General features: G+C 46.6%; 1 protein-coding gene across 6 annotated transcripts in view; it reads right to left on the bottom strand.

Moving 5' to 3' along the window:
• Window positions 1-594: 594 nt before the first annotated feature.
• The window catches only part of ITSN1 (intersectin 1), a 257,076-nt gene continuing 230,342 nt past the window's right edge, over window positions 595-27,328 (bottom strand). For 4 of the 6 annotated variants that reach the window (XM_032175655.2, XM_058428005.1, XM_032175656.2 and 1 more), the window contains 7 exons: window positions 22,907-23,074; window positions 18,009-18,221; window positions 16,793-16,914; window positions 15,312-15,394; window positions 14,910-14,993; window positions 13,964-14,137; window positions 9,773-12,278 (listed from right to left, as the gene is read on the bottom strand). In XM_032175655.2, the coding sequence (XP_032031546.1) occupies window positions 12,130-12,278; window positions 13,964-14,137; window positions 14,910-14,993; window positions 15,312-15,394; window positions 16,793-16,914; window positions 18,009-18,221; window positions 22,907-23,074 (993 nt within the window). In that variant the 3' untranslated portion in view covers window positions 9,773-12,129. Of the gene's footprint in view, window positions 12,279-13,963; window positions 14,138-14,909; window positions 14,994-15,311; window positions 15,395-16,792; window positions 16,915-18,008; window positions 18,222-22,906; window positions 23,075-27,328 lie in introns of all 6 variants that reach the window. The other 2 variants (XM_032175654.2, XM_032175652.2) reach the window with 1 other exon arrangement.

The following is a 27,328-nucleotide window of genomic DNA, read 5'->3' on the forward strand; positions in this document are numbered from 1 at the left end:
CAACTTTTTAAAAATGTGCTATGTAACAATTCAACTAGTGTCCAAGCCAGCTAGAGAATTTAAAGGACTTATTTATAGTCAGTTAAATCAGTGATGAACTAGGAATGGCCTTAAAACCAGAACAGGAGGAAACAACCTAATAGAATTCAGTGTTGGGTTTTATGGAACTCAGAATTACAGATCACCCAAATTCTGAACATGTGGAGTTACGTGTGTTAGAAACTTCTTCCCGGAAATTCAGTGACCCTTCTGAATGTCTTTATAAGAAAATCAGCTTTTTGTGCTGCCCCCTCAACCCTACCCACAGAATTTCTTATGCTGTACAACACAGAACTTCTCCTATTCTCACAAAGACTTCGTACAGAGAGATCTATTTCTGCTTGGTGTTAGCTAACATTTATCTGAAGCCATAGGAGAGTTGAAACGGTTGTTGGTTGGTTTTGTTTTCTAGGTTTATTTCTGCAAAATTTTCCTTGCACAGCTACAACCTTATATGTGGGAAGAGGAAGAGACACCATTTGCAGGGCTATTAGCTTCCTGTGCTCTCAGAAAAGAGTGAAGCAGAAAGAACCCAAAATAATCCACTATAACAGGTTGGCTTTTCTCATTTTATTCATGAACTATTTGAATTTAAACCACACAGGTCAAAATGACCAAAGAGTTTTTGTTTTTGTTTTTGTTTTTGAGGAGATTGTTCTTTTTAGGTTCAAGATACACAGGAAGAGCAATTTGTACTGATGTTGCTACTGGTTTAAAGAAAGGTCTCAGTTACCATCATCTTAATCGGTAAAATTTAACATTTCACACATAATAAGTTGCCAAAGGAACACTCAAACTGCAAAAACAAACCTCAGCTTCTTTCAAACAAAAAAGAAGAAACAATGTTTTGGCCCTGCTTCATCAAACCCTTAGACAAATACGTAAGTCTACAATTTATAATAGTGTCTAGTAATTCTTAGAATTCCATTAACATTACATATCAGACAATATAGTCTCTCTTTTATGGAAAATTAAACAGTACCATTATTTGGCAACAGAAGTATATTACAATCAATAGCACATCCATCAAGGGGTGGGCCTGGTCCTACCCCTGGGCAGGGCTGTGAGGGGAGCAACATGCCACCAGCACTGTGGCCCGCTTGTCACTGGAAGCACAAGGAGGTCACGTTCTGATGGATTACATTCTTCTCCAAACAGGCAAAGGCTATCTGGGAGGGTTCGCTAGCACTCCTGGGAAGGGAGGGCCCCATGTTCTAGCTTTTCTTGTCCCCAGACTTTTTTGAAACAACCAGGGCCCAAGGGACAATTGACTGGCTGACTTGTTCCCACTCACAGCCCTCTTGCCACCCCAGCCATATGGCATCGTTCTAAGGAAGGAGAGTCAGGGCCTGTTTGGGGTGGGTGAACCAGAGCTCATTTCCTCTGCTGGCAGGCCTTAGGTGACCTTCCAAGGCTGCGCCTGAACAAAGAAATCTCTCAACAGCTCCATGTTTGGGAATAAAGCCAGTTATGGACCACATGGACAGTGCCTCTAAGTGATTTGCAGATTATTCATACAACTAAATAGATTCCAGGAAGCTTCCAGAAATCACAGCTTCCCATACTCCTGAAGTCAGGAGCTTTATCAGTTCGGGCCTCTCAAAAAAGGGGCTCCAGTTGCTGGTTGACAGCATTAGGATGCACGCAGCCTGTTCAAAGACATGTTGAAAACCTAACACATTCTGCAGATGTCTTTTCAGACCACAGGCCCTCAACCTTCCACCAGCGGTGTCACTCCCAAACACGATGCATTGAGATCACCAGAAACCAGCTCTTTTTGTTACTGCAGTATTTCCAGGCTGCCAGGGGAGGCTGGACTCCTGGGGTTGCCCCCTCCTGAAATCATTTCTGAATGCCTCTCTCAGGGGTTTAGACATTGAGTTTCATGGAATCCTCCTTAGGTGGCCTAAGGGGCACTTCAGGTGGCCAAGTACAGAAAGTCTGTGCCCCAGAAGCAGCCTGGACTCCTGATCCTTTTCTGGGAATGGAGAGAGGAGGAAGGCATCTTCCCCCTGGGGTCTGCATGCGAACATGGGCATCCAGAAGCCTGTCCCAAAACAGCTTAACCCAGAAACCCTAAGCCATCCATCCACCCACCTGGCTGTGCAACAGTTGAAGACAGTGAAGATGCATCAGGAAATTTCATGGAAAACACAAACGCTAATTAGGGGTAAACTGAATCAATCCAGATACAGAAGTAGAAAGGGTGACCTGGAAGTCAGAGAGTGGCCTCGCTAGTGGGATAGCTGCATCAGCCCCAGATCCCTAATGAATCCACTGGAACCCAAAGAAGCCTGCTTGGCACATGGATCTGATGAAAAACAGGCTCCCGATCCTTTCATCCTTCCTGGCACAAGTACCCTCTCAGATATGTGATCTGCAAAAATCCATTTTTAATGCAACACCAAGGTCTCATGCAAGGTCATAGCTACAGGATACTTTTCATTTGATCACACCACCACCCATTACACTGAAATTTATCATATTTCCTGCAGGAAAAAAAAAAATGACTCCTTTGATTTCTAACATATACAACTTGGATTTTTTTTTTAATATAAGAAATTTAGTTGAGTTGAACCCAAGTAATCTGATTAAGCATTTTCTACTCTTGGAATAGGTTTTAAATTTTTTTCTATAGTTTTATGCACTTAAATTAGATTCCTAAAATACTCTCATATACATACAGAAAAATAATCTTTCAATGACAAATCACATTTTACAATAACAAGTTAAATATTTTTGACTACAGAATCTGTGTTAGTTTATGCAACATTTAACAGCATAGCCTCTGACATACCATATATACATTTAGTCATGGCCATTCCATAAACATACAGCAGAGATTTCATGATGAACATGAAATGAATACAACCTTTTCCCTTTATGTAGTGGGAGTTCGCATTTTTCTTAGCTGGAAACAGCACAGAATGTAGAAAACCGGAAACTGAGCTGATTATCACCCACAGGACATTTTTGTTGCAGTTTCTCATCTGTACACATGTATTTACACATAAGTTCACCACCTATACGTGTGAGGGTACAAAGCTGATGGAGCTAAGGCAATACAACATGGGGTGGGCAGGGGCCAACTCCCCTATCTATGCAGGGCCACCAAGGGATAAGAAGGGGCCATGGAGGGCACAGACTCCGGCTTGCGGGGCTACAGCAGATGAGATCTGAGGTTGATTTCACAGTTCAAAGATACTTGGGCTATTGGCCATGTATGCTTTAAATGCATGTCTAAAATTAAGTAGCATTAACATAGATCTTGCTAAAATATCTACTTTCTGTCACAGTGAATGTTTAGCAGATGCCATTTTAAGGATATTGATTTATAGAATGTACCTCAAATGTTCATTCATTAAAACTAATGCTGACACGCTATTAATGAAATGCCCCTGGAGAACGCTTGCAGAACTTCCTGCAGTCCGGAAGATTGCATGATGCATGAAAACAAAGCCATAATTTGTTATGTCATTCAAGGTGACTCAATCAAATTCAGGTGAGATGAGTTTGCAATTTCTGTCAACATTTTTACTTAGCAAATATAATCCCAGACAGAATCAGGAAACATAGTGAGGATTATTGCTCAATGTATATGGAGATGGGGACCTATTTGCAAAAAGCAAATGGAACTGCAAACATTTTGGAGCGTCCAGCCCAGGAAAAGTAAAAGCTCGTGAAAGAAAGCAACAACAGGAAGCCCAGCTTCATGGTCAGCTGCCTCCCGGGGCCATGGTCTTCTAGAACTTGAGGCTACTTACACAGAGGGATCTTTTCTCTCCTACCATCCCCATACATGGGATCCTAAGGGGAGAGTCTAGCTGGGAGGTCGCAGCCTCTCCGAAGCAGGTTCCTCCCATACACCTGCAGACCAGATCGTGTGGCCCAGCTGGGCAGGGAGGCACTGGCTCCGCAGATTCCCCTTCTCTCCAGGGAGTGAAGGCTGGAGGAGCAAGGGTCCAGCCACTGGGGAAGGAACACTGAGCACTTCTATGACCCTGCTTCTCTTTGAAGGCAGAAGGTTGGAAAAGGCTTGCTGTCCTCCCAGGAAAGGGGAGAAAAGCCCAAGGATGCCCAGGCCCCAGAGGAAGGGTTTTATTTCCAAGCAGTGAGCTCAATGGTAAAGGCTCACAGCTGCCTGAGGCCCTGTGGCCCACCCTGAACTGGGAGCCCAGAGCTCCTGCCACCACCGGCAACCCCCTCTCCAGCCTTGGGGTGCAGCTGTGAACTAGGGGCTCAGTTCCACATCCGCTAGCTAGTCCAGGCCATTTGTGCTTTTAGGAAATAAATGCAGATGTTTAGAAAAGTATATCCGCCCAGCTTGCCACAGCCTGCCAGGAGACCTTTCAAAGTAAGAAGACCTAAGACAGAGCCCATCGGCTTCAGGAACCATCGAGAACAGCGTGGTCAGGGCCAGCCTCCTGGGTGTGCCACCTGGCAGCCACAAGGGGCCATGCACTCAGAAGGGACCTGAGCTTGGCTTAATGCTCTCCTGTCACTGTCTAGAAATGCTTCATCACCTGTAACAAGTGGCCTCGCATTTTCATTTTGCACCCTGTCCACAAACCATGCGACTAGTCCTGACCAGGGTGACAGGACTGTGGAGCAACGTGTTTCCTGTTTCCCTCTCCAAGCCACAGAGCCAAGCATCCCCCCAGGTGTGGGTAGGCACACACGCATGCGTACACACGCACGCACACACACGCACGCACATGCACGCACACAAATACGCACACGCAAACATACACGCACACACATACGCACATACACGCAGACATACATGCACAAACATACACGCAGACATACATGCACAAACATGCACGCAAACACGCACACATACGCACATACATGCATGTAGACACACACATGCACACAAACACGCACGCGCACACACATACACGCACGCACGCAAACCCACGCACACACACGTGCACACACAAACACATACACGCACACACACGCACACACAAACACGCGTGCACACACCACGCACTGGGCTGCTGCGTCCCACCAACAAAAATTCCCTTCCACCTAAAATTCCAGAAGTCAAAGTCTGCAAGTAGAGACTCTGTAATCCAATCACGGTAGAGCACACTGTAACTCCTAGAACGCTTGCTGGGGAGCAGGGCCTCCTCCAGGTCACCTGCCCTGCAGTCCACCCAGCCGACAGACACTAAAGCTGATGCAGAAAGGGTGGAAAGGCTGAGGACCTCCGTGCAGCCCCAGCTTCAGCGGCAGGGAAATCTCACTGGAGACCCCTGGCACGCTAGGCTCGAACCCTAGGCTCGCCGCGAGCTTCCTTCCCACCCATCCTTCGGTCTCTGCCAGGCCCACATTCCTAGCTCTGAGTCCGTGTTCCTGTCTTCCCCTGCACCCCACAGCATCAGCAACTCCTGCGATCTACACAAGAGCAATGCCTAGCAGCTGCGGTAGGTGGAGCCGGCACCTTGAAATCCGCCAGTGAAAACAGCGAGTTTCCTCCTCCTCCTCCTACAGGGAGAACCTCCACCCTCGCCGGTGACAGTGCACAGAACGGCAGCGGCTGCTGCTCACCCAGCGCTGCAAAGCCACCACACCCTTTCTTTGGTTCATGTCTGCCTGAGGCCCCCATTCTGTTTAGATACAGGAACGGCAGGAAATAAGAGATTTGAGTTAAAAAAGAGAAATGCAAAGGCGAAGAGAAGCGGAGTCGCACAGGAATGTTATTCTTTCAAAAGATAAAAGTATAAAACCAGAGCTTCTGGAAGAAAATACGCATTCTTACCACTGCCTAAAAAGAAACCTTAGTTTCTGGTTAATCCTTAGGAAATATCAGAGAAACGCTGATTTATTTTTTTCAAGGCTGACCAAATAAGTCCACTTCTGAACACAGCTTTATTTGGTGGGCTTTGAATACTAAAATATTCATACTAGGCAGATGATAGTAACAATATAGGCTGGTATAGAAAATAGAACAGAATCCTATTAAAACACAACTCACAAAACACCCCTGACATCCAGTAAGGGGAAACTGACCCTGAAATCTGACAAGCACACATAGTGTCAGAAAAATTATTATGTGGGTGTAATCTGGTTCCCCCAGGGCCAGGGTAAAGAGGGTTCCTTTGAATGGAGGAACTGATTGAGGCTGCGTGAACTAAAGAAGTTATTGGGAGGTGGATATGAACTCTTTTTTATAAGCGTTGGGTCTTATTTTAATGACTTAGTTTGCCATTAAAAGCAATGGCAAAAACCGCAATCACTTTTGCACCAACCTAATCCAATTAGGCTTGCTTGAATACACCAAGGCAGGCCCATCCGAGCTGCCGCCCAGCTTCTAGGAGGGTGGCCTGGACCAGGAGGGGGACTCCCTAAACGAACAGTGCATTAAATACTAAGATGTTTCTGAGAGATCACAACCCAGAGATGGACTGTCTAGTGTGTTGGTGTCTGGGTTTTAATGCTCCCAAGACAGACAGCTGTTAGATGTCTTCTGTCTTTCACGTGGACTGTCTCCATGCCTATCAGGAATCGATTTTTTTTTTCTGGCTCCTACAGATATAAGGTTATGTATCTTAGTTGATCCAGTTGACGTGCAGACATATCCTGGATCTGATACAGTGCAGGGTGAGGAAACAAGAATTCTAGAACTTTCCTTTCCTCTAGCTCAAATAAACAACTGCATTCCAAGTACAAAGAAGCAGGATCCAGAGGAAGCTGTGGGGCACCATTAAGTTGACCAGCCAATTACTTCCTCTGTGTCAGGTCTAACCAGAAGAGGTCTGCATTAGCTCTTTTTTTTGTTTGTTTTGAGAAGGACTCTCGCTCTGTTACCCAGGCTGGAGTGCAGTGGCGTGATCTTGGCTCACTGCAACCTCCGCCTCCCAGATTCGAGTGATTCTCCTGCCTCAGCCTCCTGAGTAGCTGGGATTACAGGTGCCTGCCACCACCCCTGGCTAATTTTTGTATTTTTGGTAGAGACAAGGTTTCGCCATCTTGGCCAGGCTGGTCTCGAACTCCTGACCTCAGGTGATCCGCCTGCCTCGGCCCCCAAAAGTGTTGGGATTACAGGTGTGAGCCACCGCACCTGGCTGGTTTGCATTATTTCTCTGAAGAACCCCTCACAAAGCAACATTAATTGATCGTAACCATTCAAAATAGAATAAAAATATCCAAGGGCTCGAGGGAAACATTCACTCTAGAAGGCGGGCCCTGGGCTACTGCACATGAAGTACAAGCCACTGCAACAAGGAGAGCAGGGGCTGAGCCACGTCTTCATGAGAAACCGGGCTGGCAGGCACATGGCAGTGGCAGGGGATGCAAACGGGCCTAAGACTGCTTCTCCTGGAATGGGCTGACCTGTGGGTCCCCCAGGAGGAAGTTGCAGGGAATGCATCCCTTGGCCCCCAGGATAGCTCTCATCAGGCTCCTCTTAAGCCTGTAAGGTCACTGGGCAGAAGAGCTGGAGGGAGCTGCCCCGTGAATGGCAGCTATGGTTTCTTTGCACCCTCAGTCTTTCTGCTGCTTTACAATATCACCTCATGAGTGCAGCCTGATGGACAAGGAAAGCCCACCTTCCTCTAGAAGGGGCCCAGGCAGGTAGGCAATTACACTGTAGTTAGGGGAAAAAAGAAAGAAAGAAAATGCCCCCATTTAATCAAGCATTGAACGTCCCTAAAAGGAACTGAGTGTCTACGTGCAGGAGGCTGCTAGATCAATGTCATGGGAATTCCTAAGCCCCCCTCACTACTGCAGGTTAGGGCTGTTCTAGAGAAGTACCTGCCACTTATACTTAACACAAGCCTGTTTCTGTCCCTGAGATCTGCCCCAGAACCTAGGCTGGCCTAACAATCCTCATCTGAGCTCAGCCTTCCCAGAAATGGATTCATCTTCTGTGTCATTTGAAGAAATGAACTGAAAACATAGAGAAACATAAGGATTTGGTCTCACTGGTCCACTCCAGGCAAAAGGAGGAGAATGAACATTCTAATGATATACTAAGCAGCCCCTGGGCCATCCCTGGAAGTAAGGGGAAGTCTCTAGCAGGAATTTCAGCACCCCACAGTGCGAAGAGAAGGAGGTGTTAGTTTTCCCTAATGCCTCTTATGGTGCCTCGGACTGTACTGTCTGAGGGCTTCATCATGCCACTGGTTTTTGGGGCTACCGGTTATGCTTCTGCCTGGTGTGAGATAAAGCTCTTTTATCTAAAAGCAAAACAAAGCCATCCAGGTGCCTTTGTTTTCATCTCACTTTCTGGCATAGGATGCTCTAAACTTGTAAACAAGCGTATCTGGACCAAGCAGACCCATTGCTAATTGTGCACTCACCTCAAGCCCGAAATGACTCTGTTATATCCAAAGCACACCAGGTATTCATGTAAAAGTGCTAGTGTCTGCTATAAAGCACATCACTGACCTTGAAAAGGAAGGGAGAATTTAGAAATCAAATCAAATCAAATCAAATCATACTTTCTGTTTCCAATGGAAATGCTTAAAGTTGTTACACATACAAAACACATTTTCTTCTTGTCAATCAAAAAGGCCCAATCAACTAGAAAAAAACGACTTGGAGTAGAGATAGAGAAGTCATTTTCTGCTTATACAAGGTAGTGGCCTACTCTAAAATATACTCCAAGAGCTTCACCTTTTCAATAAAGCCAGAAATGCCTTGACCATTTCTCCCTTCATCTTCAGCCCCATCAGATTCTAGAACATCCTCGTTCTTTGTGGTCAGTGGCTTTACACTTGTCCTAGCCAGTTCCTGGAGAGACAGCCGGCCTGCTCAGCCTTGGAAGGCAGACCTGCAAGTGTCCTTCCCTGCTGGTGCTAGCACCTAATCCCTCTGCCACCCCGGAATACTCCCCTGGAGGACACCTGGGCTTTGGTACCAGGTCACCGAGATAAGACTTAATGTGGGTGGTCAATTTACTCACATTCTGATGGGATTTTTTTTTCCCAGTTAAATTCAGGGCTACCCTACCAGATGAAATCAGTTAGTTTCATATACTTAGGTCATACTTTAGGTTGTTAAAAAAAAAAAAAAGCAAAGAAAAACATGCCTCCTCTTTCATGAATGTTCTTTGGGAGCAGAGCTCTTTCCTCTGCTATCAGAGGACAGGGACATATTACCCAAACAAACAAGGAAGTCTGGCTCTAGTTTCTCAAGCATCCCTGGTGACCTGCACCTAGAAAGTCCCTCTTTCCAGATTAGTCCAGGCCTGGATCCGAATGAGCCACATCTTCAGGCTCTCATGGTCACAGCAAACCTGGTTCCAGGAGATGATGCTGTCCATCCACCTGCCAGGATGATGCCAGCAGCCAGACAGGCCTTGCCCCAGAGGGACCAGGATGCGGACTCTCCCTTCTAGAGAACCGCTCTATGAAGAAGGCTCAGCCCAAGAGGTCCCAGGATAGTTCAGTTCTCGGGGATGACTGAGGGTTATAGCATAACCCTATGACCAGGACAGCCCCTTCTTAGGCGAAAGGAGATCAGAGTGTGCAGGAGGAGCTAGCAGTGTGTATCAGAACAGAGGAATGCTTGCAGCGGTGTCTAAAAGGCTGGGATCAGGATGTCAGGATGCAGTGGCCTAGAGAACTCCTATATTTAGAAAACAAAGAGCTAGGAGACAGACTCTTTGTTGGCAAGGAGCATTTAATTTCTATGAAATATAGCCCAGATAGTCAAGAAGGTAGAGGTGAAGGAACAGAGAGGCCCGAGGGTTTGAGACTCCATGCATCACCCATGTTCCTCAATCACCGTGACACAACTCATGAATCACAGCTGGGTCCGAGGGCCAGCCTGACTCCTCCATACGGACGATCGGTTACATTACAAATTACACCAGTAAATACAAGGACACTAATCCAGAACTTGCTACACGGCAGGAGCATCTCAAGGATGCTCAACAGAGTCACTTGAGGAAAAAGAGTCACATATTGCTTTCTCATGCTACATTAATTCCAATAATAGGACACTATGAGTGGGTGACCTGGGACCTAAAACGATTGTTTGTCATTGTGCATACCATACGCTACCTACATGAACAATGATGTCCAACATTAACACGCAAATAAAGTCAATGAAGAAAAGACAGGACAGAAAACAAGAAGAGATTGGAATGGTGACCCACACTACCCCACTTACACATTGAATACTTTCTTTTCTACCATGGTAGCATGTCTTTCATAAATACACTGAACAAATGGTATTGGTTATAGAAATAGGAAAGCATGAGGTGCATGTCTATTTATAGATTTAATTTAAAAGTTTCTTAACAACATCAAAAAATATAAACTTAAAGTATTTTAACCATGTTTTCTGCTGGGAATGGTAAACAAATGCATGCCTGAAGTTAAACTTGGTCTCTAACATGTTCAGTTGAAAGTTTCTAACTACAGGGTATATTTGCTTGTTTCAAAAAATACCTATGTCTGTTGTTCTTGATACAAAATTCTACACTATCTTCAATAAATAAATAATAAAGTATTTCTTAAAAGTATGAAATGTAAACTTTGTTGTCCTTTCCAACACACACTTTAAAAAAAATTGCTTGAAGTATGACCGGGCTCTCATGGGAAATTATAACACTACACATTCAGTTCCCAGCAAAGGGGGTACTCTGCCACAAAGCTGATGCTATCATTTAGAAAGCACTTTTATAACCCTAATTAAAGTCTAAGGACCTACAATCAAAGAGAACACCATCTAGTACAGGAAAGCTAGACTCCAGTACCAACAGAACATGCAAAGGACATTTCATGACCACAACAAACTGGGATTATGAGAATATTAACATGCGAACAAAACACGGCCCCCACTTTTCATTAGCAAATCAAGTTACTATCTAACTAACCAGACGATCTCCTGGCATTTAAGGGAAAAAAAAATTAAAGAACTCAAACCAAACAGCTTGGCACATAGTCATACAGTCCTGACTCTTGCAACAAGCACATTACGTGAGGTTGGGGTGGTGGAGGGTGGAAAAGTGTCTTAGGTCTTTGCCCCAGGATGTGCGGGGCTTGCATCCTCCTAGGGTCTTTCAGCCACCACATAATGGACTGCCTTCATTTTCTTTCCCAACCTCCAGCTTGATAGGTTTCCTTTTCACGCCTTGGGGATCTAGGACGTGGCTTTTTGGGGAACGTACCAAAGAGAGCTGTTGAAATGTCCTACGACAATCAGGATTCAGCACATTCAAGCACAGAACAGGTCACCAGCAACTACTGCTGCCATGAAGTATCACAGGGCCTCTGAGCCAAAAGAGATTTTTCCAACATGGCTGCCGACCGAGACCCAATGACCCAACATTGTAAAGTTGCCTTTCCAGTGACCTGCAGTGATCTGACCCAGCAGAGGGGTGACTTTCTAGATAATGACTTTCTGTGACCATATTCCAAGCATGCTGGGAATCAGAACTGAATCCAAGCAACAATACGCCAGTGTGTTTTCATTGACATATAATACAAGGCCTAGAGGGGGAAGGAACGGCTATGACGGCACACATGCTGGAACCTTCCATAGACCACCTCTTCAAAGAGCTAAGCCAGGGCCTGATCAGACCGTCTCACTGAGTGATCAGCTCCAGGCAGCATTTCCCTGCAGGAGAGATGGGATTCTGAAGCAATGACAGGACCATCATAATTGTTTCTAAACGCACACCAAGGACTGGGCATTGTAGGCCAAGAAGTCTCCTTGGGGACTGGTGGATGTAAGAAATAGGAGGGTTACATGAGTTCTCCAAAAACATAGACATTGCATTTATAGATCAATTTTATAGTAACCAGACCCATCCCTCAAGCCCGGGAAGGGGCTAGACTCCCAGCTGCACCCTGTTGAGGGCTGTGGGATTTCAGCGACCCTAGAAGCCATAATGAGACCTGTAGTGAGGACAAGGGAAAACACAGCTTTGTTTCATGAAACAGGAAACTGTTTCGGGGCAGGGAGGGTTGTCGAGAATGATTCCTAGGAGCTTTGAGGGGCCTGTCTTTGCCTTCCCATATCCCTGTGACTGAATACCAAACGGTGGTTTCTTAGAAAAGAAATACAATTTCCAGACAGCATGTGTGGCCGTGGGCTGGGACCCTGCTGAGCACACCCTGAGCCCGCTGCCTACGGCTCATCAAACAACTGCAGGTCCAAGCGGACCACAATCTCTCCCGTGGGGACTTCGTGCAGCAGAAGACACTTCGTAACTGGACCTTTGGAGCCCTGGTCTTTCTTGATGTCCGCCACACGGATCTCCGTCCGACCCAAAAAATCTGAAAAGAGAACAAACAGACCCTGCTAAGAGGGACCATTCCCTCTCTTCGAGGCACACGTCTGGCATATTGGGGACCCCCGATGAACTGTTATGCTCCCCCTTCTTCTCTGGACTCTGATGTAAGCCAACACTGGGATTTCCAACTCACTCCCCAGCAGAGTGGCCAATGTGTCATGGTATTTCATTATTTAAATAAAGAAAACCCAACCCCAATATTTATCTCTCAGAATTAGAGGGTGGTCGGGCACAGTGGCTCACGTCTGTAATCCCAGCACTTTGGGAGGCCGAGGCAGGAGGATCACTTGAGTCCAGGAGTTTGACACCAGCCTGGGCAATAGAGTGAGACCCTGTCTCTACAAAAAATTTTTTAAAATTAGCCTAGTGCGGTGGTTCACGCCTCTCATCCCAGCTACTTAGGAGGCTGAGGCAGGAGGATTGCTTGAGCCTGGGAGGTGGAGGCTGCAGTGAGCTATGATTGCACCACTGTGCTACAGCCTGAGTGACAGAGCGAGACCCTGTCTCAAGAAAAAAAAAATGTAAAAAAAATAAAAAGGAAAAAGAATTAGAAGTTGACAGTACACATAGTGTCCAGTTAAGAGTCCAGACTTGGGAACCAAACTGTTCCAGTCACACTCAAACATTTAACCAGCTACCACAACGAGTACCTAACTCACAACGAGATAATTCACATAAAAAGTACTAAAAGATGAAGGCCATATGGAGCCATTTAAACCTTGTACAGATAATGCTAGCATTCAACCCTCACTCCTTCGGTTATAATTGAGACCATAATCTTTTAACTTACTCTGTGATCTTTTTATTTTTGGAGACAGGGCCTTGCTCTATTGCCCAGGCTAGAGTGTTGTGGCACCATCATGGCTCACTGCAGCCTCGACCTCCCAGGCTAAAGCAATCATCCTGCCTCAGCCTCCTGAGTAGCTGGAACTACAGGTGCATGCCACCATGCCTGGCTAAGTTTTGTATTTTTTGTAGAGACAAGGTCCCATTATGTTGCCCAGGCTGGTCTTGGACTCCTGGGCTTAAGCGATCCTCCTGCCTCAGCCTCCCAAAGTGTTGGGATTCCAGGCCTGCAGCACCATGCCCACCGGTGATTTTTACTGGGTTGAGGGAGAGACAGGTAGTTTCTTGGAATCACAGGGCCGAGACTATTCTTTTCCAGGCCCAAGCAGAAACAGAAGGCTGGCTGAAGAAATGATTCATCCAACATGACTGCATCCCTTTGCCTACTTAATAACTGCCACAGAAATGCCACCCAAAGGGACCTGGCCGATTCTGCAGCTCCTGTTGTGGGCTAATATCCTTGTTCCATTGGCCAGTTTCATCCATTGCCAGCACGGCTTTTTGCTAAGGACTGAAGAACTATGCTGAGGCTCTTAAACATACCCCTCTCCACAGTCACCTGCTTTGGAAAGCAGAAGATGGACGTGTTTGCCTAGGGCAGCTGGCACAATTCTAGACCAAGCATGCTCTGTCCACATGCAATGAGACGCCTCCAGAAGGCTCCTCCAGGGGAGACGGAGCCTCGTCTTGTGCCAGCCAGCCTCATCTCTCGGGAGGGAAACCCAAGGAATCCTGGCACCAAGTTCCCAGGTAAGAAAACATTAACCCACGCAAACGAGTGCCAGGGAAGGAGGAATAACCATGGGGCCGCGTTCCGCTCACCATCTGGTGAGAACTGGTCCCTCTCGAACACAGTGATGCAGAGGACTTCCTGCTCCAGGTCTCGGATGAAGAACTGGCAGTTGGAATTCCACTTGGGGTTCAGAGTGTCCTGGATCGTCTTGGTGATGTGGCACTGGGAACCCATAGTCACCTCACAGTATGGGTTGCTCTTTCCTGGAGGGAACAAAAGCCTTCGCCAGGTGGAACTCACACCTCATTTTGATCTCCACTCTTTTTTTTTTTTTCTTAGATGGATTCTTGCTCTGTCGCCCAGGCTGGAGTGCAGTGGTATGATCTCAGCTCATTGCAACCTCCACCTCCTGAGCTCAAGTGATTCTCCTGCCTCAGCCTCCTGAATGAATAGCTGGTATTACAGGTGGCTGCCACCACGCCTGGCTAATTTTTTATATTTTTAGTAGTGATGGGGTTTCACCATGTTGGCCAGGCTGGTCTCAAACTCCTGACCTCAGGTGATCCGCCTGCTTTGGCCTCCCAAAGTACTGGGATTACAGGTGTGAGCCAACGTGCCCAGCTGCTCCCCACTCTTAATAACTACTATGCTTAATAAGTGTCATTCGGTGGAGAATCCGGGTGAAAACTCCCAGAAGTCAGCTTCATCCTTAAACTAAAAACAAATAATTAATTGAGTGGGCTTTGAAACTAGGCCCTTCCTGTCTCCTTACTTTGGCCTGATTTTGTGTCACATCCACTGTGAATGCAGCCACTCAGATCCCTCGGAGAAGCAGAATGGTAGAAAGGATGGAAAAAAAAACAGAAAACCTCCAGGTTTTTAACAAGTGCTAGTTAAACCAATTCTGGAAGGAGACTGGGGAGTATGGAAATAGCACATTTGATTTAGAGCCGGGTGGGGGTGTGGGGAACCCGGACCCTACTTCCAACCCTAAAGCAGGAGCGGGCCGGGGTGGGGGATGGCTCAGAGCCTTACCATGTGACCGACAGGGTTTCAACTCAATGCCTTCAACCACGTTCACCATCAACCTTCCAATGCCTGTTGCCCTTTGAGAACGGACTATGATGGCAAGAAAAGCACAAAATGCTTCATTTGAACATGCCACACCTTTCCCATCTCTGTGAGCCTCACAATACATTTCATGTACCTCTCCCGACTCAAAAGTAATTCTCCCCTCCTCTCCTTAAACGCTTGCTTCCTTGCTCCTGGAATTTGCCCTCCATCCCCATCTGCATCCCACCCCAAGCTCACTTCCATCTCATTTCATGCCCCTCCTCTAGGTCCAGGGGACTCTTCTATTCTGAGGATTTTCAGCCCAGCCAAATGGCCCTCCCTCCTGCCCAGCTATGCAGGACACCCCGCAGGGCCACGCATTACCCAGGTACGCTTTCTCGCGCTTCTTTTTCTCAGTCTCTATGTAGAGTTCAGAAGCAGCTTTGATTTTCTGCACCCAGGCAGTCCTTGGACAGAAAAAGACAGAAAATTGCCAAACAGAAACTCAGGAAAAAGGCTTCAGGTCTGTTCAAACACTGTTGCCAGGACTCTGTTTCTTTGTTCATTTGATTTTAACAACAAAGGCTCGGGAAAGAGAATCTGATTTTATGTCACGTGATGCTAATACTTATTCCTGCCATCAATAAGAAAGGCATGAGGGCCATTTCTATGGATGTCCTAAAGACCTGCAATGATGTCCCCAGGGAAGAAAATCTGTGATAGATGCTGTCTTGGAGGCAACATCGGGACACGACTCCTCTTCCTTCCTTACCGAAGAGCAGCACATATTTGCCTAATCCAACAAAGCCAGAAGGATCTCGCTTATGAAATCACGCAAAGAAAGAACAAAAACCACTTCCCAGATTGGGAACCACTTCACATGAAAGAGCAAAACGCCCTGGGGGAAGGCATTTGTGGCCGCGGTTTTCTCCTTCATTTTTTCTGAGAACCATATGCACAAAAGCTTTAGCCAATTTTCTTGCTTGGTATAAATGTTCTTTGGAATGATGCTGGCCTTGTGTCAATCTCACCCTTCAGAAAATGATCTGTTTCATTTGGCTCCAGGGCAGTGTCTTGAAGACAGATTGAAGCAAAATACTCACAGCCCTAGTTTCCAGAATGCCCATTTAAGTGAGCCAAGGTGCGGAGAGGTTTGGGTTTGGGTGGTCCTGTTAACCCCAAAATTGCTTTCCTATTGGTTTCTGCCAACTGGGAAGCCAGGCGAAACTTGAGATGCTCCGTTTACCTCAAAGAATGCGAAACATTTCTTAAAAACAAACAAACAAACAAACAAAAGAAAACTGCCAGGTGCAGTGGCTCACCCCTGTAATCCCAGCATTCTGGCATTCTGGGAGGCCAAGGCGGGTGGATCCCTTGAGCCCAGGAGTTTAAGACCAGCCTGGGCAACATGGCAAGACCCCATCTCTACAAAAAAATATAAAAAATTAGCCAGGCTTGATATTGATAGCACATGCCTGTAGTCCCAGCTACCTGGGAGGCTAGGGTGGGAGGATTACCTGAGCCCAGGAGGTCAAGGCTGCAGTGAGCTGTGACTGCACCACTGCACTCCAGCCTGGGTGACAGAGTGAGACTCTGCCTTAAAAAAAAATAAAAATAAATAATAAAATAAAAAAAAACCCTCAAGCAAAATTAGTTTGAATCCATGTTATTTTGGAAAGTGCATGCCATGTGACAGATTTTTGAGAGGCTGTAGAAAAAAGTAATAGCCCCATCCCCACCCCCAGCCAGGGGTGATGGCATTGCCACTTGGGAAACATTGGCAACTGCTGATTAATCACCCACCCCTTGTGTGTCCTAGAGCCGTGGAGCCCTGGGGCCCATGCTGGGGAGGTGGCAGGTCTTACCTTTCATTTATGCTTTCTGCTCGGAGAGTATAGACGCGGTCAATGTGGGAGATGTGGAAGATGGGCTCGTCTCCAGAAGGGTCGGTGGGTAATTTTACTAGAACCTCATTTAGGAAAATAGGCTGGAAAGTAACGCACAGGCATTACAAAGCGAGGCTGGGGGTCTGTGTGCCCCGGTAAACCGTGAGTGTGTGAGCACGCTTATGCCAATGTGTTCTAGTAAACGAGACAGCAAGTCAGCACGTGTGTGCACGCTCGTGCATGTGTTTCAGTAACCTAGACTGAGCATGTGTGTGTGTTTGTAGGTGTGTTCCAGTAAACCAGACTAAGGGCTTGTGTGTTTTCCAGTAAAGATTCCCAGAATAATAATTTTGGGTTAGTATCAACTTTTACATATTACAAATTATAAATATGATAAATATGGGTTCCCCCGCCCGCGATTTTGCAGGTATGTTTTAAATCCTTTGGAATAAGATCTGGCTGGTGTCGCTTTTCCTGGTATATTCTAAACAGCAGTCTTCATCCACTTTACATCAAGCAATTCCCTCCAAAGATTTTCACATGAAGTTTCTAGTAACTATATAACTACATAGCTCTTTTCTTCCCATAATAAAGCTAACTGCCGCTTCAGAGAAAATTCTTCTGTAAAAACACCCCCATGCAGACAAATTTAGAAAAACAATGTCCTGTGACACGAAGACACACAAACACAGCCATGTACGTATAAGCAGTCCATATAAACAGCTGAGGGAAATTCTCCACTCATCAACTGTTGAGAGAGACTTTGGTAGAAAGGAGAGGGCTCAGATGTTTCAAGCTACCTGGAGAAGTCTGGCCGGAGACTTAGGACTGTTTGGAGGCAATGGTGGGCCCTGGGTGCTGTTTTGCGCCTCTTCTCCCGAGCTTTTTCACACCCGCCTCATCTGTACCCTAGACTTCACTCCTACAGGCTAAGGCATGCCTTTATCACGTCCCAGGGGACCCCAGCAGCCATTTGGCAGCCAATATATGTTCCACCGATAGCACTGAGTGTCACTGAAACTGCGTGGGATATGGATCGTCCTCCACTCCGGACACCCTAAATCGCAGTTCAACTCCTGGCCTTCTCCTGCACACCACAGCCCCTGACCCTGCTAAAACTCTACCTCCTTTTTGGAAACTTCTTCCTTCCCAAACACATCAACCCTGATAATGCAAAATCTAGAATCCAACTTACTGTTTTATACATTTTATACTGCAGGTTTGATTTGGGGCTGAAGACTTTGTCGGTGCCAGAAGACCCCAAGGGCTTCGTGATCTGAGTCAGCAGGAGGAAGTCGTTGAAAAGGAAGCCATACAGCTCCTTGTTGCTCTTGGCCTTGTAGAGCTTCCCACTGTGCAGAAATTTGCGCGGCCCCAAGCAATTGGTCACTGAATTGAACACAAGTTGCTGAGAAAGGAAAACAAAACCCAAAGTGTAGCATTTTTGTTTCTCCGCATCTGAAAGCATGGGCTCCATCAGAATCAGAGGCCAGGCCCCAGCAGACTCGGATCTCAGGCAAAAGTCAAGGATAGCTTTGAAGACTTTGGAGCCAACAGATCAAAGTCAGACAAAGGCACAGTTCAGGGGATTCCAAGTATCAAGAAGAGTCTCAATGGTAATTTCTAAGGCTTCTCCTCTAGGGGCATGCCAGTGTCTTACGGTGCAATTGGTGTGTTTTTCCTTTTCTTTTTTTTTTTTTTTTTTGAGATAGGGTCTCACTCTGTTGCCCAGGCTGGAGTGCAGTGGTGTGATCATAGTTCAGGCAGCCTTGACCTCCCAGGTTCAAGCAATTCTCCCATCTCAGCCCCCCAACACATGCGAAAAAAAATTTTGTAGAGATGGGGTCTCACTACTTTGCCCAGGCTGGTCTTGAACTCCTGACTTCCAGCGATCTTTCCACCTCAGGCTCCCAAAATACTGGAATTACAGGTGTGAGCCACTGGGCTTGGCCATTTCTCTTTTTTATTTACTGGGGAAACGGGGCAGGGGCTGCTCGAGTCCCTTGTCTTCAGGATCAAGTTAACGTTCCTTTGCATGATACACAGGCCTTCCTCGGCTGGGCCTCAGCCTGCCCTGCAGCCCCATGGCCCATCATTCCTCTACAGTCCTCACCAATGCCCTGCTCGGAATCTCAGAATGGTCCTCCACTCCTAATGCCCTGCCTCGATTTTTTTTTTTTTTTTGAGACAGGTCTTGCTCTGTTGCCCACGTTGGAGTGTAGTGGTGCAATCATGGCTCACTGCAGCCTCAAACTCCTGGGCTCAAGCGATCCTCCTGCCTCAGCCTCCCAAGTAGCTGATTCTACAGGTGCATGCCACCACACCTGGTTAATTTTCTAAACATTTTTTGTAGAGACAAGGTCTCACTATGTTGCCCAGGCTGGTCTTGAACTTCTGGCCTCAAGGGATCCTCCCACCTTGTTCTCTCAAAGTGCTGGGATTACTGGCCTGAGACACAGTGCTTGGCCTTCCTCCAATGCTTCATCCTGCAACACGCAGTCAAGCATCACCTCCAGGGCCCCTGAGAGTCCCCCGTACAACTGTCCCTTGCTCCCGTCACATGTCGCCACAGCACTTGGCACCTAGCTCTGCCTCCTTATCCCTCACATCTTGTTATAAATGTTGGTTTAACCCCCAGCTTCCTCCTGGACCATAAGCTGCTCGGGAGTGGGGATCACATCTTATTTGTTTTTATGTCCCAGGGTTTAGTACTGAGCCGTGGCACATGGGCGGATACTCACTAAGTGCTTATTGAATGAACGGATGATGAGCGAATAAATGAGCCACCCACTGACTGCAGAGCAACACAAAATCCCAAAATGGGAGCCCACAGCTGTCCCCTCGGCTTCCACGGGGCTGCTTCCACAACTTTGCTCATCCCACACCAACACTGAAGGTGGACAGGAGGTGGGGCCATGGAGGAACCAGTCATGGTGACTCCCTCAGGCGGTGACTGCCTTTGTAGCTTATGAGAGGGAAGAAACCACACGGGGAGTGGATGAGGGAGACGCATTCTCGCTGGGCATTTTGGGAAACCCTAGTGAATGGTGTACATGTGTGCATACATGCATGTGTGTATATGTGTACATGCACAAGCGCATGTGTATACAGAAACAGAGAGAAAAAATGGGCAAAAAGAATGAATGAGACCAAAGGAAAGGTTAAGAGAAAAGAAGAAAATTAAAGGCCAAATGAGAGGCTTCTGGCCAGGTGTGGTGGCTCACGCCTGTAATCCCAGCACTTTGGGAGGTTGAGGCAGGCAGATCGCTTGAGCTCAGGAGTTTGAGACCAGCCTGAGCAACATGGTGGGTCCTTGTTTCTACAAAAAAAATAGAAACATTAGCTGGGCATGGTGGCCAGTACCTGTAGTCCCAGCTACTTGGAAAGCTGAGGTGGGAGAATCACTTGAGGAGGTTGAGGCTGCAGTGAGCTGAGTTTGTGCCACTGCATTCCAGCCTGGGCAACAGAGTGAGACCCTGACTAAACACACACACACACACACACACACACACACACACACACACAGAGAGAGAGAGAGAGAGAGAGAGAGACTTCTGTTTCTGGAAGTAGAGTGGACTAGATACTCGGAATGACTCACCCAACAAAAAATTTAAAAAAACAGAAAAATGCAAACATCCACTTTATAACTCCAAGAAAACTGGCACACACACAAAAAAAGTAGAAACAAAGTAAGAAATTTGCAGAGGCTGAAAACAGAATGAAAATAGGATCCTTGGAAGATCACCGAGAGCCAATGCCACTATAGCTTTGAGGGTCTCTCTTGAATCCGCTGACGCTGACCTTGCATTTTACTCATTACACAGGGTGCAGAAACAGGTGCATCCAGAGCCAACGTGAGCGGTCTAATAGGAGATCTTCACAAAAAGATGAACCCAGAGGAGGAGTGACAGGTAAACTCCAGCTCAGAGGGGATGAGCAATAAAACATTTCTGTTTTTGACCTTGGTGTAATGAAGGAAAATGTGCCCTGAGAATGTGTGGTTTATCAGGTAGCTCTCATGCAAGTTTACAACCACGGTTCACACAAGGGGCGTGATGCCCAAACCCCTCTAAACATAGTTTTGGATAATCACAATAACAGTCCTCCCAGAAGAAATATAACTTCAGACAATAAAGATGCCCGCAGGTGGGCCAGGTGCGGTGGCTCATGCCTGTAATCCCAGCACTTTGGGAGGCTGAGGTGGGTGGATCTTCTGAGGCCAGGAGTTCGAGACCAGCCTGGCCAACATGGTGAAACCCCGTCTCTCCTAAAAATATAAAAATTAGCCAGGCATGGTGGTGTGCACCTGTAATCCCAGCTACTTTTGAGGCTGAGGCAGGAGAATTGCTTGAACCCGGGAGGCAGAGGTTGCAGGGAGCTGAGATCACACCACTGCACTCCACCCTGGGTGACAGAGCGAGACTCCATCTCAAACAAAAAAAAAAAAAAAAGATGCCACAGGTAAAGTTCCAAGGAACATTTAGTTCACAGTCAAAAATCATAATATGAGAAACAAAGTAAGTTTAGCAAGGGCTGGCAGAAACAACAGACAAAACAATAAGACCCATAACTTCAGGTTATGGGTTCTATATCTATATCTATATCTATATCTATATCTACATCTATATGTTTGTTGTTTTGAGACAAGGTCTGCTCTGTTGCCCAGGCTGGAGTATAGTAGCATGATCATAGCTCACTGCAGCCTTGAATTCCTGGGCTCTAGCAATCCTCCCACCTCAAGTGTGAACCACCAAACCCAGCTAATTTACTTTATATTTTTTTGTATAGGCAGGGTCTCACTTTGTTTCCCAGGTTGATCTTGAACGCAAACTAGCCTCCTGCCTCCACTTCCCAAAGCACTGGGATTACAGGCGTGAGTCACTTCACCTGGCCAGGAATATCTGTGTTTAAAATGTGTTAAGAAATAAATAAGAAGGATTAACATTTGAGCAAAAAAACAAGATACGAGAAAGAAACCAGCATAGCTGGGTGTGGTGGCATGCACCTGTGGTCCCAGCTACTTGGGATGCTGAAGTGAGAGGATCACTTGAGCTCAGGAGGTCCAGGCTGCACTGAGCTGGGACTGTGCCACTGCATTCCAGCAGCCTGGGTGACAGAGCAAGATTCTGTCGAAAGAAAAAAAAAAAGAAAAAAGAAGAGAAGAGAGGGAGGGAGGGAGGGAGGAAGGAGGGAAGGAAGGAAGGAAGGAAGGAAGGAAGGAAGGAAGGAAGGAAGGAAGGAAGGAAGGAGAAAGAAAGAAAGAGAGAGAGAAGGAAAGAAAGAAAAAAAGAAAAAGGAGAGGAAGGAAGGAAGCAGAAAGAAAGAGAAAGAGGGAAGGAAGGAAGGAAAGAAAGAAGGAAGGAAGGAAGGAAAGAAAGAAAGAGAAAGAAAGAAGAAAGAAAGAAGAAAGAAAGAAAGAAAGAAAGAAAGAAAGAAAGAAAGAAAGAAAGAAAGAAAGAAAGAAAGAAAGAGAAAGAAAAGAAAACGGGAGAAAGAGAGAGAAAGAAATCGGCAGACAGAAAGAAAAGAAAACGGGAGAAAGAGAGAGAAAGAAATCGGCAGACAGGACAAAATAAATAGAACTTCTGGCAATGGGAAATGATACAATTTAAATTAAAAACTCAGTGGATGGCCGGGCGCGGTGGCTCATGCCTGTAATCCCAGCACTTTGGGAGGCGAGGTGGGCAGATCACCTGAGGCCAGGAGTTCAAGACCAGCCTGGCCAACACGGGAAACCCCATCTCTACTAAAAATACAAAAATTAGCCAGGTGTAGTGGTGTGTACCTGTAGTCCCAGCTACTCAGGAGGCTGAGGCAGGAGAATCGCTGGAACCTAGGAGGCAGAGGTTGCAGTGAGCTAAGACGGTGCCACTGCACTCCAACCTGGGCAACAGAGTGAGACTCCATCTCAAATAAATAAACAAATAAATACTCAGTGGGTGGTGGATGAAACAGCAGATGAGAAGCAGCTGGATGGAAATGAGGATGCTATCGGCTGGGGAGGAGAATGGTTCATGCTTTTCTTTGTCCTCCTCCAGGCTGGTGGCCGAGGCTCTGCCAGGGGAGACCAGGGCCCAGCCCAAGGGTGGCTACCTCAGACAGGCCTTCACACTGCACGTGGGCCTGGATCCACTCCAGCCGGTCAGAGTTCTCCTTCTCCCGCACCCCTTCGTTCACCTGGGAACAGAGCTCTTCCGCCTTCTCCAGGGCGTGCTTCAAGTGGCTGTGGTCCGGGTGGTTTTCAGGGGTGTTTTCCAGGATCTACACAGGAGAATAAAAACAACCACCTCCTTTTAGGCAATGTGGGTAGGCCTGTGATCCAGGGTCCTGCAGGACCAGGCCCAGCGGGGCAGGGCCCCATCCTTTCAAGAATGGTGCCCACTTGAGCAACCGCAGCTCTGAGCACCCACATGACAATCACATAGTAGATGACGGCCACTCCTTGATGGCTCCAGTGGGTGGCATTGCGGGGGCCTCGCCTCTTCATGGGCCCAGTGGGGGCTAAGCCCCCACTAGGAAGCAGTGAATGGTCCCATCCTTGAGGTATCAGTCCAGCCCCACACCCTGAGTGTCCAGGGCAAGCTGTGTGATCTGTCCTGCAAAATGCTAACATCGCAGGGTGGACCCTGAGCCACACGTGCAGACTCACAGGATCACAGCATGTCCATATAACCAGGGGGCCCTTAGAGTTTCTCTTTGAAAATATTCACCCTTGACCAGGCACGGTGGCTCATGCCTGTAATCCCAGCACTTTGGGAGGCCAAGGTGGGCAGATCACAAGGTCAAGAGATCGAGACCAACCTGGCCAACATGGTGAAACCCCGTCTCTACTAAAAATACAAAAATTAGCTGGGCGTGGTGGCGCATGCCTGTCGTCCCAGCTACTTGGGAGGCTGAGGCAGGAGACTCACTTGAACCCAGGAGGCAGAGGTTGTAGTGAGCCAAGATTGTACCACTGCACTCCAGCCTGGCGACAGAGAGAGGCTCCATCTCAAAAAAAAAAAGAAAGAAAGAAAGAAAAAGAAAATATTCACCCTGTTTCACAGAGGAATAAACTAGTCCCTGAGACCAGGAGCAGAGCCCAGCCATCCCAGCCCCAGTTCTGTGCTGTTTTCCCACTTGTCCACTCACTTGGGGAACTTACAATGCAATTCTGGCGTTTGATGTGCAGTGTTCTATCAACCCACTGATGAGGGTCTAAGAGCCAACAGGTGCTCTTGGAGGGCAGGGCAGGGACAGCACAGTCTATGCTTAGCATGCAGCCTGGGGCATAAGAGGAGCGGTGGCTGCAGCAAAGGTGAGGGCACCTGCACAGAGAATGGCTCCTTCCTGGGTCAATGCACCTCTGGAACCACATGCAGACGGGTGCATCAGAGCAAGTGTGTGCTTTTCTAAGCAGACCATTTGAGGTGGGGGCTAAGAATGCCAGCTCCGGAGCTGGACCTCCTGAATTTAAATCCCTGCCCCACCACAGACCACCCATGATTTGGGTATATAAATGTTCTTTTTTTTTTTTTTTGAGACGGAGTTTTGCTCTTGTTGCCCAGGCTGGAGTGCAGTGGCGCAATCTCGGCTCACCGCAACCTCTGCCTCCCGGGTTCAAGCAATTCTTCTGCCTCAGCCTCCCGAGTAACTGGGACTACAGCCACCACACCTGCCTAATTTTTTGTATTTTTAGTAGAGATGGGGGTTTCACCATGCTCACCAGGCTGGTCTTGAACTTCTGACCTCAGGTGATCTGCCTGCCTCGGCCTCCCAAAGTGCGGGGATTACAGGCGTGAGCCACCATGCCTGGTCCACGTAAATATCCTGAGTCTCAGGTTCCTCGCATGAGAAATGGGGAGGTTAGTAGCCTCCTTTATGTGGTGTGTGGAGAACTGAATGATACACGTGGACCTCTTGGCAAAGCACCTGACCCTTAGAAAGTACTCAATAAGCGACAGTGACTACCATCAGATCCTCAAAGGACTTCGAGGCCCCTAAAAACAGTTATCACCCTGTGCTGGAGAGTGAAGAAAGACCCTAAGCCACCTTTGAAGTGTACCAGGAGAATGCTGAGGGCATATTTGCCCAGGCCTTGTCCACATACAAATAATGTAAATGGCCCTGACTCTGAATATCTCATCCCAAAGGCATACCGTGGTTTAAAGTCCTAAGTAGACGCTCAAATGGAGAAAAACACACACTGTTTTCTATGTCTTGTGTGTCCACAAATCAATTCCAAGCAACAACCCCAACCTCTGGGCCAATCCTGACTGTACATTAGAATCCTTTTGGAAAATCTGAGGCCTCATCCATGACTAAACCAAAATCCCTGGGGGTGAAACTCAGGCTTAGGGGTTTTCTAGAGGTTTCCAGATGTTCTAATATGCAGCCAAATCTGAGAACCACTACTATAGGCTAGGAACGCACCCAGCTGGCTTGAGCAAATTCATTTGTTTTGTTTAGTTTCAAAATTCAAACAGGTTTATCAATTTTTCTAATTATAAAAGTAATATTGTACAATGTACAAATTTTAGAAAATTCAAAAAGTTATTAAAGAACCTAAAAATCACCAATAATCTCCCCATTATTTTAAGAATAAAAATTGCTTTGGGAGGCCGAGGCGGGATGATCACTTGAAGTCAGGAGTTTGAGACAAGCCTGGCCAACATGGTCAAACCCCATCTCTACTAAAAACACTAAACTACTTAACACTAAACACTAAACTCTACTAAAAATTAGCCGGGCGTGATTGTACATGCCTGTGGTTTCAGCTACTCAGAAGGGTGAGGCAGGAGAATCGCTTGAACCCAGGAGGCGGACATTGTAGTGAGCTGAGATCGTACCACTGCACTCCAGACTGGGTGACAGAGGGGGACTCTGTCTCAAAAAAAATAAATAAATAAAAATAAAAATAAAAATTGGATCATACTACCATTTTACAAAAACTACCATTTTACACTGTACTATTTTGTACATTGCTTTATAGTACAATGTTCCATGTCCATTTCATATATATTATCATTTCTGAGGGTTTTATAATATACCATTATTGGGACAGACCCCAATAATGATTGAGCACGTTATTGAGCACAATGCATCTAAATAGCTGCTTTCCCATAAAACTTTATGTTGCTTCCAACTTTTCAATATTTCTTAAATTATTTCCTGAGAATAAATTCCTAGAGGTGGAATTGATGAGCCAAAGAGAAATTATAGTTTGATCTATGCATCGCCTTCCAAAAAAGCCTGCATCAATTTAACTTCCACCCAGATCTTTGCCAACACTAGGGACCTACAATCTTTTCAATATACGCCCATCGGGCAAGCCAAAATCAAAGTATTTTCTTGGTTTGTTATGTATTTTCTTTTATTGCCTGTGAGTTTGAACTTTTTGTACATTTAGTGCATAAGTGTTCTCAATGACAAAACTAACATTTATATACCGCCTAGTATGAGCCACTTTGCATGCATTAACTCAGTTAATTCTCACATCACTATGCAGTAGGTACTATCAGTGTCCCTATTTTACAGACAAGAAAATGAGGCCCAAACTGAGGCCCAACTTGCCCAAGAGCACACAGTGGTTAAGTACCAAGATTCAAACCCCAGCCAGCCTGGCCGGGCTATGTGCTCTTCACTGCTATTCTATACTGCCTACTGCCTCTCAGCAACTTCAAGTTCTATATTCTATCTTTTTTTTTTTTCTTTTTTTTTTTAGACGGAGTCTCGCTTTGTCACCAGGCTGGAGTGCAGTGCCGCGATCTCGGCTCACTGCAACTTTTGCCTCGCGGGTTTAAGCGATTCTCCTGCCTCAGCCTCCCGAGTAGCTGGGACTACAGGCGCATACCACCATGCCCAGCTAATTTTTGTTTTTTTAGTAGAGACGGGGTTTCACCATGTTAGCCAGGATGATCTCGATCTCTTGACCTTGTTATCCGCCTGCCTCGGCCTCCCAAAGTGCTTGGATTACAGGCATGAGCCACTACATCGGCCTTTTTTTTTTTTTTTTGAGACAGAGTTTCACTCCGTCACCCAGGCTGGAGTGCAGTGACTCAATCATAGCTCACCGCAGCCCGACCTTCCAGACTCAAGTGATTCTCCCACCTCAGCCTCCTGACACGTGCCACCATGCCTGGCTAATTTTTTTTATTTTTTATTTTTTATATAGGTAGGGTTTTACCATGTTGCCCAGGCTGGTCTTCAGCTCCTGGGCTCAAGCAATCCTTCTGCCTCAGCCTCCTAAAGTGCTGGGATTACAGACGTGAACCATCGTGCCTGGCCTTTCCCTATTTTTCTATTAGAGTATTTATGGTTATTGTAAGTGTGCTTGATATAGCTATATATATTTATTTACATTTTAATACCTATGTATGTACGGTTAAAAATATGTTTAACTAGTTTATGTCTGTCATTTGTCTTTTTATTTTCTTTCTTTTTTTTTTTTTCCTATCACCCAGGTTGGAGTGTAGTGGTGTTATCACAGCTCACTGCAGCCCCAAACTCCTGGGCTCAAGGATCTTCCTGCCTCAG

The sequence above is a fragment of the Hylobates moloch genome, unplaced genomic scaffold (genome assembly GCF_009828535.3).
Source record: "Hylobates moloch isolate HMO894 unplaced genomic scaffold, HMol_V3 SCAFFOLD_14, whole genome shotgun sequence".
NCBI lineage: Eukaryota > Metazoa > Chordata > Mammalia > Primates > Hylobatidae > Hylobates > Hylobates moloch.